The sequence below is a fragment of the Dipodomys merriami genome, unplaced genomic scaffold (genome assembly GCF_024711535.1).
Source record: "Dipodomys merriami isolate MVZ:Mamm:240054 unplaced genomic scaffold, mDipMer1.0.p SCAF_574, whole genome shotgun sequence".
Taxonomy (NCBI): domain Eukaryota; kingdom Metazoa; phylum Chordata; class Mammalia; order Rodentia; family Heteromyidae; genus Dipodomys; species Dipodomys merriami.
This window is the reverse complement of record NW_027206151.1, coordinates 380,001-392,406: the sequence shown is the minus strand read 5'-3', so window position 1 is coordinate 392,406 and position 12,406 is coordinate 380,001. Positions and strand designations below refer to the sequence as shown.

Here is a 12,406-nt window from a genome sequence, read left to right as displayed (position 1 = left end):
GTATGTCCCACAGCACAGTAGAAAGTCCAGGAACTGGCACAGCTGGTCCTTGGACTTGGCACCACCGTCTCAGTGCTCCCCACAATGGGGAAGGAGAGGGGGAAACGGTCGTGGAAAGGTGGGGAAGAATCAGACCTGAGGCCAGTTTAGGAACAAGGCCATTCAAGATTGAAGATGCACATCTCTGGAAAAACTGTGCGGTGGGGAGCTACCATTGGCTGGGGACAGCAAATGGCCAAGGCATGCCAGCTGTGTGCACTACAGCTGCAAAACTCTCACCCCGCTTCATTTTACAGATGGGGAAACGGGACAGAGGAGTTAAGTGATTTGTCCAAGCCACACAGCTATTGGGTAGTGCCTCCAGGACTGGTTCTCAGGCTCTCTGGCTTCGAATCGTCTACCTTAAACAACAAAAGACAGACAGAGCACTTGTGTGTACGAGTTTGTAGAGAAAATTAGATGTACATTGAGCAAAACAGCCATGCTTTGTGGCCGTGTCTGCACCTGGAGGAGTGAGCGGAGTGTGTGGGGTGTTGGGACTGGACTTGGCATCAACAAGGGGGCAGCGAGAGGCACCCTGGCATCTTCAAGAGAGGCTCTGGCCCAGGTGCTAGCGATGCTCACCACACTGTAGAGCACATTTGGTGTCGGGATTGTTGCTTCTGTCTGCAGAATCGCTGTCAGAGGAGCCAAATCCAAGGCCAACACATCAAGAGGACTAGAACCGCAGAGGGACACCTTTCCCGCTCTGCCCAGGCGCCGTGGCATTCACTCTCCTCATGTAGACAAGACACACTGGTGCCGAGGTCAGCCTCTTTGCCTCAGATGTTTGGGGCTCGTTCCCAGGACTCCAACCCCAGGGAGCCCCTCCCCAAGAGCAGCTCCTACATCTCCTGATTGAAGCAGGGTTGAGAATTGAGCAACCTGTGGCCAGAGAGGATGGTCTAATGAGTCTGGGCACATTTCTTGTTGCTCAGTAACAACTACAACAAATGTGGAGGCCTAAGTAACACATTGCTTCTCTCTCAGTTTGGAGGCCAGAAGTCCAAATTCAGTTTCACTGGGCTGAGATCCAGGAACTGTCTCAGCTACACTCCATCAAGAGGCTTCAAGGAAAACCTCTCCCTTGGCCTGTTCTGCTGCGTCTCCAGTAGATGTTCTGTGTTTACTGGCTTGTAGCTCCTTCCTCCATCATCAAAGCCATGTAACATTGCCATGTTCCAATTCTAGACTCCCTCTGCCTCCATCTTCTGGCGCTGAGAACACTTAGGGTATACTTTGGTAATCCAAGACTGTCTTCCATCTCAAGTCCCTCCATGTAGTCACAGCCACAAAGTCCCTTTTGGTTTGCAAAGGGACATCCCCAGCTTCCAGGGATTCAGACTTGTTATCTTTGGAACTTGTTGACCAGCCCATGATAGATACAGTCACACCAACACAATGTCATGGCCCTGAAGGCCCATACCCCCATGCAGCCATGCCACACAGGAAGCGCAGCCCTACACCTGAGGCCTGGGGGAGGTCACAAACACCAGGCATAGGCAAACCTCCACCCATCAGCCTGCTTGGGCCAGATGTGGGAAGCTGCAGAACTCATCCTATCCCAGTTCCTCTGCATGCCCAGGTAACAGCCTTTCTTTCCCAATACTCTGCACACAATTCCTCCTTTACTCTGGTGCTTTTGTTCCCTGGAACCTTTTCCTTGCCTGGGCTGCAGAATCTTGATTCTGGGGCAGCCATGCCATTGGTTCTGAGTAACCTGTTTGTTCACAGCCAAGCTGGATACCACGCCCCACTGGAAGAGTGTTAATGCAAAGGGAATAACAGTAGTAGGAAGCCAAAGGTCACAAGCTCCATATTTAAAGGCAAGGGTGTGCAGGTTCCAAAGAACCTGAGCTTGACCTTGGTGACTGAACTCAAGCTCAGTGCCGGCTGAGCTGGAATGGATGGGGCTGAACAACTCTACTACCAGGACTTGGCCAAGTCAGCCTGGGAAAGGTCACCTCCCTGATCCTGCCCCTTCCTCTGAGTGCCAAACCCAAGGACTGAGCCTCCATGGATGAGGCAGGGGCCTCCTGCTCCAGGTGAGTACAGCTCCCTCGGTGGTCACCACCAGTGGGCAGCATCCGTTCTGGGGGCCTCTGGTCCCACTCATTCCCTGTGGCTTTATACCCCCTTTCCTAAGCCTACCCTGTACCCCCACAGGACATTATTGGGTCTGTTCCTAGAAGCACACCAAAGTGGGCAGTAGGCCTGCCCCTGTTGTCGAAAGTTCACAACTAGCCTGGGCTGTCTGCTCCCTGCTGAGGAGCTGTGATGGCTCCCAGGAGAGGGGGGGGGGGATGTGGAGAGAGAGGGAGACAGACAGAGAGACAGACAGACAGAGAAAGGCAAAACCAGGGCCTCGGGAAGACCTCATCTGGAGCTTACCAGTCCTAGCCAGGTAACAGGGAGGAGGAGGACAGGAGGCAGAGGGATAAGCAATGGTCAGTAAAAGCAGTGAAGGGTTCAAGCCTTGGAACACGGGATTACACCCCCCCAAAAAAAAAAAAAACAAGCGGCATCACCCCATCCCAGTCGCTTTCTAAGACCTTACCCTGATCCAAGTTGGCTCTGCGAGCCCAGGGTGCATATGAATAGCTGCCCTGGGTCAGGATGCCTCGCATGCGACACAGGCTCTCGCCCCCAGCGTGCAGCCCCTGGCGGCGGTGGCCCGCGAGCTGCTCCTGGCTGCGCTGGAGGACCTGAGCCAGGAGCAGCTGAAGCGCTTTCGGCACAAGCTCCGGGATGCGTCCGAGGACGGCCGCAGCATCCCCTGGGGACGGCTGGAGCGCGCAGACGCCGTGGACCTCGTGGAGCAGCTGACCCAGTTCTACGGGCCAGAGCCGGCGCTGGACGTGGCCCGCAAGACGCTCAAGAGGGCGGACGTGCGCGACGTGGCCGCGCGTCTGAAGGCGCAGCGACTGCAGAGTGAGCCGGGGCGGCCGGGGCGGGCGGGCGGGCGGAGGGGGGCCCCAGCGGGCGGGCGGGCGGGGGGGGGGGTCGCCCCAGCGGGCGGGCGGGCGGGGGGGGGGGTCGCCCCAGCGGGCGGGCGGGCGGGCGGGGGGGGTCGCCCCAGCGGGCGGGCGGGCGGGGGGGTCGCCCCAGCGGGCGGGCGGGCGGGGGGGGGGGGTCGCCCCAGCGGGCGGGCGGGCGGGGGGGGGTCGCCCCAGCGGGCGGGCGGGCGGGGGGGGGGTCGCCCCAGCGGGCGGGCGGGCGGAGGGGGCGCCCCAGCGGGCGGGCGGGCGGGCCCCCGGGCCGGCGCCCATTTTCCTTCGCGACGACTCCGGGGTGTTCTCAGGGCTGTGCTGCCCGTCGCCCTCCGTGTCCCTTCTCCGGAAAAAGCACCTTGCCACTTACCTGCAACCCCCCACGGGGCGCCCCGGTCCAGAGGAGCCGGAGTGAGCCCGGCTCCACGTGCCCCGCGGCGCGCCCGCCCCGGGCCTCACCGCGCGCGGGCTCCTCACCCCGGCGCGCCCGCCCAGGCCTCGCTGCGCCCGGGCTCCTCCTCACCGCGCGGCGGCTCCTCACCCCGGTGCGCCCGCCCAGGCCTCGCTGCGCCCGGGCTCCTCCTCACCGCGGGGGCTCCTCACCCCGGTGCGCCCGCCCAGGCCTCGCTGCGCCCGGGCTCCTCCTCACCGCGGGGGCTCCTCACCCCGGCGCGCCCGCCCAGGCCTCGCTGCGCCCGGGCTCCTCCTCACCGCGGGCTCCCCTTCCAGGGCTCGGCTCCAGCTCCTCGGCGGCGCTCTCCGTGTCCGGTAGGTCTGACGCCCTGGGCCGCGCGGGTGCCACCCGCGTCCCGGCCCGAGGCGGGGTCGGGCCCGGGCCCCCGTGGGGCGGCCGCGGCGGGCCTCGGTGGGGAGGGGCGGAGGGGGGCCCCAGGCCCACGGCCCGCGCCTCCCGCCCCGCGCAGAGTACGAGAAGAAGTACCGCGCGCACGTGCTCCGGCAGCACGCGCGGGTGAAGGAGAGGAACGCCCGCTCCGTCCGGATCACCGAGCGCTTCACCAAGCTGCTGCTGGCGCCGGCCGAGGCCGCGCCGGGCGCCGGGGGGGAGGCGGCGCCGGGCCCCGCGGAGGCCGCCCCGGGGCGCGCGCGCCGCTCCGACACGCACACCTTCAACCGGCTGTTCCGCCGCGACGACGAGGGCCAGCGGCCGCTGACCGTGGTGCTGCAGGGCCCGGCGGGCATCGGCAAGACCATGGCGGCCAAGAAGATCCTGTACGACTGGGCGGCGGGCAAGCTGTACCAGGGCCAGGTGGACTTCGCCTTCTTCCTGCCGTGCCGCGAGCTGCTGGAGCGGCCGGGCGGGCGCAGCCTGGCCGACCTGGTCCTGGAGCAGTGCCCGGACCGCGGCGCGCCGGTGCGGCAGATGCTGGCGCGGCCGCAGCGGCTGCTCTTCATCCTGGACGGCGCGGACGAGGTGCCGCCCGACGCCGCGCCCTGCGCCGACCCGCTGGAGGCGGCGGGCGGCGCGCGCGTGCTCGCGGGCCTGCTGGGCAGGGCGCTGCTGCCCGGCGCGCGGCTGCTGGTGACGGCGCGCGCCGCGCTGCCCGAGGCGCCGCCCGGCCGCCCGCGCGCGCCCTGCCGCGCCGCCGACGTCTGCGGCTTCTCCGTCCGCGACCGGAAGAAGTACTTCTTCAAGTTCTTCCGGGACGAGGCCCAGGCCCGGCGCGCCTACCGCCTGGTCAAGGAGCAGGAGACGCTGTTGGAGCTCTGCTTCGTGCCCTTCGTGTGCTGGATCGTGTGCACCGTGCTGCGCCAGCAGCTGGCGCGGGGCGGGGACCCGCCGCGCGCCGCCAGGACCGCCTCGGCCGTGTACCTGCTCTTCGTGGCCAGCGAGCTGGGCGCCGCGGGCGCCGCGGGCGACGACGCGCCCCGCGCGCGGGCCGAGCTGCGCCGCCTGTGCCGCCTGGCCCGGGACGGCGTCCTCCAGCGCCGCGCGCGCTTCTCCGAGGGCGACCTGGAGCGCCTGGAGCTCCGCCGCTCCCGCGTCCAGGCGCCCTTCCTGGTCAAGAAGGAGCTGCTGGGCGTGCTGGAGACCGAGGTCACCTACCAGTTCGTCGACCGCAGCTTCCAGGAGTTCCTGGCCGCGCTGTCCTACCTGCTGGAGGACGCGGGCGCGGAGACGCTCCTGCGGCCCGACGCCCGGCGGTGCGGGCACCTGGCGCTCACCACGCGCTTCCTCTTCGGCCTGCTGAACGCCGAGAGGACGCGCGACGTCGAGCGCCACTTCTGCTGCGCGGTCCCCGAGCGCGTGAAGCAGGACGCCCTGCGCTGGGTGCGGGAGCAGGGCCAGCGCGGGGCGGCCCCGGGGGGCGAGGGGGAGGACGAGGAGGACCGGGAGGACGGGGAGGACCGGGAGGACCGGGAGGACCGGGAGGACGGAGAGGAGGACTGCTTCCAGCTGCAGCTGTTGTACTGCCTGTACGAGACCCAGGACGACGCCTTCGTGCGCCAGGCCCTGAGCGGCCTGCCCGAGCTGGTGCTCGAGCGAGTGCGCTTCAGCCGCATGGACCTCGAGGTCCTGAGCTACTGCGTGCGGTGCTGCCCCGCGGGGCAGGCGCTGCGGCTGCGCGCCTGCAGGCTGGTGGCCGCCCAGGAGAAGGAAAAGAAGAGTCTGATGAAGCGGCTTCAGGGGTGAGTCTAAGGGTCAGGGCCGCCCTCTGGCCGGAGGGCCCGTGTCGGGGCTCCGGAGGCCTGTTCAGACCCGAAGCTCTCAGGTCCGGGAGCTGGCTCTGCCCTCCCCCTGGTGAGGTGGCTGCTCATCTCCCCCAGGTTTCCTCCCGCGGTTCCCCTCCGCCATCAGCGTAGCCGCCATGTCTCCACACAGCTCAGCCTCTCCTCCTTGTCTTCTCAATATACTCTGTGTGTGTCTGTGTGCCTGTCTTTGTCCTGGGGCTTGAGCTCAGAACTTGGGCACTATCCCGGAGCTTTCTCTGCTCAAATGGAGTTCCACCACTTGAGCCACATCTCCACTTCAGAATTTTTACTGGCCAATTGGAGATAAGAGTCAAAGCCTGCTGGGGCTGGCTTTGAACCGCAACCCTCAGATCTCAGCCTCCTGAGTAGCTAGGATGTCAGGTGTGAGCCACCCGTGCCCAGCAGCTATGCCCTTTTACCCTGAGCTTTGCGCTTGTTGCCAGTCCTCAAACGCACCCTGGTTCCCCCAGCTTGCTTAGGCTTCCGTTGGTCCCAGGAGTGCCCCTTAACCAGCCTACACCATGCTCTCTCCACTGCCCATCTTCCACCAGAGCCTCAGCTCCTCCAAATGAAGCTGCTGCTAGAGTTTCTTAGCAGCACCTCTTCTCAGTGCTCAGCCTCTGCTAGGGTGTTGACAGAGGCTGGGCCCAGGGAACCCATGTCTGGGTTTGGCGGGGGGAAGATACTGAGGGTGGAAGGGTCTTGACTTGGCGTGGGGATGAGTGGCAAAGCCAGCTCTAGCACTGCAGAAGCTAAGATGGGAAGGACCCCTTTCTAGAAGGGCCTAGAAAGGGTGCCGTGGGCCTCACATTGTTCTCTCTCCTGACAGCTCTCGAGCCACCACGAAACATCTCCCAGTTTCCCTGCTGCGTCCACTCTGTGAGGCCATGGCTGATCCGCAGTGTGGGCTGCAAAGCCTAACGTGAGTGAGGGAGGGGCCTCACAGCCCAGCGCCCTGTGGAGAGGCAGAAGTCAGGCTCGTGGGGAAAGCTGGAGCCTGTTAGGCACCCATCGCTGAGTTAGGGGCCACTAGGAAGCAGTCTGCTGATTTGTGTGGAAGGCCACGGGCTGCCACCCTGGAGGACAGAGATGATAAGGGCGTAGTTTCTCTCCAGATGGTGCTTCTGAGTGCTGTGGGAGATGGCTGGAGTCGGCCTCCAAGCTCAGGCTGGCCTGCTGCTGTGTGCCTCTCTCTGGGCTTTCGTTTCCTCCCTGTAAAACGCAGCTGGCAGATTTTGCCTCAGAGGCTTGGTGCTGCTTAGTGAGGCTCAGAAGGTACTTAGAATGAGGTGTCTTTCCAACCAGTGAGCAGAAAGAAATAAAAGCTATGGGGACTGATATTGACAGAGCATGATGAAAGAATAGTTGTACATTAGCAGCCAGATGGTAAACTAGCTTGACAAAGGGCTGGACTGCTGCCAGTTAACGTGAGACGCCCAGGACAACTCAACAATCCGACCGGTACTGAGTGTAGGAAGATGCTCAGCACGTTGATTTAAAAAAAAAGACAAAAACAGCACAACTGCCCAACAATCAGGGACTGGCTGACTAAACAAGTAATGGCCCATCTCAACCTGATGGACATTTAAGAGAGGCCCATGACTGAGCATCAGCCCACCAAGGAGTGGGGGGAGTCTATGTCGCTGAGAAGTGGCCAGGCGCCTGCACACAAGTCCCCCTGCTTCTCCATCACAGGCTGGCTCACTGCAAACTCCCCGACGTGGTTTGCCAAGACCTCTCGGAGGCCCTGAGGGCAGCCCCTTCCCTCACAGAGCTGAACCTCCTCCAGAACCGGCTCAGCCAGGCAGGCATGCGGATGCTGAGTGAGGGCCTGGCTTGGCCAAAGTGCCAGGTGCAGACCCTCAGGTGAGGCCCGGCCTGGAGGGAATGGACGGGACCCCAGCCCCAGCAGTACCTGAGGTCAGCCCTCTCCCCAGGGTGCAGCAGCTGGGCCTGCAGGGAGCCTTCCAATACCTAGTTGGACTGCTCCGGCACAGTTCTGCCCTGACTACGTTGGACCTCAGTGGCTGCCAGCTGACAGGCCCCATGGTGACTTACCTGTGTTCAGTCCTGCGGCATCCAGGATGCATCCTGCAGACCCTTAGGTAAAGGGGGGTGCTGAGGCCCAGCCTACCTACTCTGGGGCCAGAGGCTGTGAGGGTTTCTCCTGCACCTTTAAGGGAAATCCCTCCAAGACACCCCCCACATGCCCAGCTCACGTGCCCAACCTCACGTGAAGATCTGAGGCTCCAGCTTGAAGACACCTATCTTCCGACACCCTGGCCCTCGGCCTGAACCAAGTTACCCATGCCTGAAGTCTGGGCCAGTGAACCCAATAGCCTTTTACTCCCTAGAAGGTCTCCAGTCTCACACAGATTCTAATTGCTGACCCGCCTTCCCTGTTGTGTGCATGTGGCTGTAGTCTGGCTTCAGTGGAGCTGAGTGGGCAGTCACAGCAGGAGCTTCAAGCACTGAAGACAGAAAAGCCAGGTCTGGTCATCGTACACCCAGCACTGGACAGCCATCTAGAGCCTTCCACGGAATGTGTCAGTGCCCTGTGAGGCCGGGGGGTGCAGTGAGAGTCCAGATGGAGAAGCCCTCCCCATCCCAAGGGCAGAACTCTCCTTAGCCTCCAGGCAGCTCTTCTGAGAAGAGGCCCTGAGCAGGCAAGTGGGAGGGCCACACACACCCAGCCCCTGATCTCAGGCAGGCCTCAGACATTCCCTCCCTCCAGGTCCTGGCTTCTCCCTCCCCCAGCCTCACAGCCATTGCTGCCTTCCTCTCCGGAGAGCCTCTAGCCACCCGCAGTGATGGGAAAGACCATTAGCTGAGCGCCTGTGTGTGCTGGCAGACTGCTGGCTTCCTTTCCAGAGGAAGCTTCTGAGGCTGTGGAGACTCTCGGGCCATGGCTCTGGGGGAAGGTGCTCAGGGTCAGGCTGAGATTGGGCTGCTGGATTCTGCCTGCTTCTGTGTGCCTCTGTCTGGGCTTTGGTTTTTATCCTGTGAAATGTAGCCAGTAGATTCTGTCTAATATTAATGGAATTCGTTATGGAGTGTTATAGGGACCACTCTAACCTGGCCCTCATCTTCAGGCTGAAGGAGGAAGGCCTTCCCTGAGAACATGGGACTTGGCATTAGGGTTGTGGCCTGAGTCCGAGCCATCCACTCACTCTCTCTGGTCTCCAGGAAGGGGGCCAGGAGAGGGTGGACTTAGAGCAATAGCCCAGGTCAGTCTGGGGGTGGTGGCAAGTGGGGAGACCCAAGACACTGATAATCAGTTCTCCTCTGGAATCATTTTTGAAAGTGTCAGCAGGGCTGGGATGTAGCTCAGTGGCAAAGCGCTTGCAATGTCCTGGGTTCGATCCCCAGTACCAAAAAAGAAAAGACAAAAAAATACAGTTAAAAAAACAAACAAATAAACAAGTGTGAGCAGTCTGCACCCGCCTGCCTGCGTTGGGCAGGGTTTACTCTCAGTTCACTGCGGAGGAAACGCACAAAGCCTGGAGGAAAGCGGGGCCCTGAACCCTGAGGCGTCTGCTCATCCCTGGCGTGGCCAGCCCCCGAGACCCTTGCCGAGGGGACACTTTGCAGTGAGCCCTTTATAAATAAGTTCGTTCTTCCAGAAAGCAGACAAAGCCTTCGTCCTCCTTGAGCTGGCATTTTGACAAAAAGGCAATAAGTACATAAGTAATACATGAACTTGATACAATAAATAGAAGCATAAAACAAACAGGGTACAGCACACACGTCATCATAAGTAAATACGACAGAAGATAGAGTAACTGTATTGTGCATAGTATGTTTGATACACAAATAAGATGCAGTAAACACAATGCATTAACATGTAGAGCACTGTGTGTATGTGTCATGTTTGGATGCTAGGGTAATAATGCATTCATGGTAAATAGACAAGGCCCAGCACACGGGCATGTGACCATGAATGTGCAGGAAGCCGAGTGCAGATCAGGGCGAGAGGCCACGGGGAGCGGCACCGGAGGAGGCGGCGGAGGGGCGGCGAGGACGGGCGCTCGGCGGAGGGGCGGCGAGGACGGGCGGAGGGGCGGCGAGGACGAGGACGGGCGGAGGGGCGGCGAGGACGAGGACGGGCGGAGGGGCCGCGAGGACGGGCGGAGGGGCCGCGAGGGCGGGCGGAGGGGCGGCGAGGGCGGGCGGAGGGGCGGCGAGGGCGGGCGCTCGGCGGAGGGGCGGCGAGGACGGGCGGAGGGGCGGCGAGGACGGGCGGAGGGGCGGCGAGGACGAGCGGAGGGGCGGCGAGGGCGGGCGGAGGGGCGGCGAGGGCGGGCGGAGGGGCCGCGAGGGCGGGCGCTCGGCGGAGGGGCGGCGAGGACGGGCGGAGGGGCGGCGAGGACGGGCGGAGGGGCGGCGAGGACGGGCGGAGGGGCGGCGAGGGCGGGCGGAGGGGCCGCGAGGGCGGGCGGAGGGGCCGCGAGGGCGGGCGGAGGGGCCGCGAGGACGGGCGGAGGGGCCGCGAGGACGGGCGCTCGGCGGAGGGGCCGCGAGGACGGGCGGAGGGGCCGCGAGGACGGGCGCTCGGCGGAGGGGCCGCGAGGACGGGCGGAGGGGCGGCGAGGACGGGCGGAGGGGCCGCGAGGACGGGCGCTCGGCGGAGGGGCGGCGAGGACGGGCGGAGGGGCGGCGAGGACGGGCGGAGGGGCGGCGAGGACGGGCGGAGGGGCGGCGAGGGCGGGCGGAGGGGCGGCGAGGACGGGCGGAGGGGCCGCGAGGGCGGGCGGAGGGGCCGCGAGGACGGGCGGAGGGGCCGCGAGGACGGGCGCTCGGCGGAGGGGCCGCGAGGACGGGCGGAGGGGCGGCGAGGGCGGGCGGAGGGGCCGCGAGGACGGGCGGAGGGGCCGCGAGGACGGGCGCTCGGCGGAGGGGCCGCGAGGACGGGCGGAGGGGCGGCGAGGACGGGCGGAGGGGCCGCGAGGACGGGCGGAGGGGCGGCGAGGACGGGCGGAGGGGCCGCGAGGACGGGCGGAGGGGCGGCGAGGACGGGCGGAGGGGCTGGGAAAGTGCGGGGCCCAGGGCCGCAGGCGCGCGCTCCGAACGCTCGGTCGCGGCGGGGCCGGGTGAGGGGCGGGGCCGGGTGAGGGGGCGGGGCCGGGTGAGGGGGCGGGGCCGGGTGAGGGGCGGGGCCAGGTGAGGGGCGGGGCCAGGTGAGGGGGCCGGGTGAGGGGCGGGGCCGGGTGAGGGGCGGGGCCAGGTGAGGGGGCCGGGTGAGGGGCGGGGCCTCGGCCAGGCGGCTGTTCAGACCCGCACGGGCCTCACGGCCGCTTGAGCCACGAGCGGGACAGCCCGCGGCCAGTGCGGGTCCGGGCGAGCCGTGGGTGGCATGGGGCATGCGTGGCGGAGGGCCGGGCAGGCCAGGCCAGTGTGAGCGGCTGGGCAGAAAGCGACTCCCCTCCCGTCCGGGGCCGGGCGGGGCAGGCGGGAGGGGCGGGGCAGGCGGGGCGGGGCAGGCGGGGCGGGGCAGGCGGGAGGGGCGGGGCAGGCGGGAGGGGCGGGGCAGGCGGGGCGGGGCAGGCGGGAGGGGCGGGGCAGGCGGGAGGGGCGGGGCAGGCGGGGCGGGGCAGGCGGGGCGGGGCAGGCGGGGCGGGGCAGGCGGGGCGGGGAGGCGGGGCGGGGTGGGGCGGGGCAGGAGGGGCGGGGCAGGAGGGGCGGGGCAGGCGGGGCGGGGCGGGGCGGGGCAGGAGGGGCGGGGCAGGAGGGGCAGGAGGGGCGGGGCGGGGCAGGAGAGGCGGGGCAGGAGGGGCGGGGCAGGAGGGGCGGGGTAGGCGGGGCGGGGCAGGAGGGGCGGGCGGGGCAGGCGGGGCGGGGCAGGAGGGGCGGGCGGGGCAGGAGGGGCGGGGGGCCGCGTTCTAGCTGAGCCGACTCTGGCTGGGGCGGGGCAGAGCACAGGACCGACGCCAGGCCAGGCCCGGGCAGCCCGGGGCGGGGCCCGCGCCCGCTCCAGGCGTCAGCCGGACTTGGGCTGGGAGCTGGGGAGCGCGCCGTCCCGCACCGGGATCGCTGCTCCAGGAGGACGAGTGGGGGCCGTCCACGTCCACTCCCGCGAGCCACCGGCGGGCGCCATCCGCCGGAGCCGCGCCGCCTCCTCCAGCTTTCCGGCGGTTGATTGCCTGGCTGAACGCAAATCAGGATCCTAGACCTGAGCAGCTAGGATGACTGGCGCGGGCCACGCGCTCAGAGTTATGTGTAAGGTCAAAGGCCGACCGTTCATTACGTTTGGGGGGGAGGGGTTCGGGCGGGGCAGCGCCCCGGCGCCGGGAAGGGAAGCGGCCTCCTGGAGCGACAGCCCGAGGGCCGGGCAGCGCGGAGCCCCGCCCTCCGAGGGGCGGGGACACGGAGCTCCGCCCACCGAGGGGCGTGGCTGTTCTCCTGGGACATGCGGGGCGGGACCGAGTGGGCCTCGTCTGCCGAGGGGCGGGGCCACGGAGCCCCGCCCACCGAGGGGCGTGCCCGCTCGCCTGGGACGTGCGGGGCGGGACCGAGCCGGGCCGCCCGGGTCTCGCGGCTCCTCGCGGAAAGAGGCTTCTCCTTCCTCCGCCAGAGCAGCGCGGGTCTCGGGGTAGAGCCGAGGGTCCCGGGCGCTGTCTGGGACGCTCAGGGACCGAACCGGGTTGCGGTGAGTCCCAAAGACCCGC

At 66.3% G+C, this 12,406-nt stretch overlaps 2 protein-coding genes across 3 annotated transcripts in view; both read left to right on the top strand.

Moving 5' to 3' along the window:
• The first annotated feature begins 2,055 nt into the window (after positions 1–2,055).
• LOC138812984 (NACHT, LRR and PYD domains-containing protein 6-like) lies at positions 2,056–9,512 on the top strand. Its single transcript, XM_070001224.1, has 8 exons — positions 2,056–2,084; positions 2,690–2,970; positions 3,759–3,797; positions 3,953–5,678; positions 6,571–6,663; positions 7,437–7,607; positions 7,679–7,846; positions 8,164–9,512. Exons 1-8 carry the CDS (start codon positions 2,056–2,058, stop codon positions 8,300–8,302), a joined length of 2,646 nt encoding a protein of 881 aa, XP_069857325.1. The 3' UTR covers positions 8,303–9,512.
• A 2,756-nt stretch (positions 9,513–12,268) lies between these two features.
• LOC138813012 (protein-glucosylgalactosylhydroxylysine glucosidase-like) overlaps positions 12,269–12,406 on the top strand; it is an 11,532-nt gene continuing 11,394 nt past the window's right edge. For both annotated transcript variants that reach the window (XM_070001288.1, XM_070001286.1), the window contains exon 1: positions 12,269–12,387. The gene's annotated coding sequence lies outside the window, so the exon portion shown is untranslated. The remainder of the gene's footprint in view (positions 12,388–12,406) is intronic.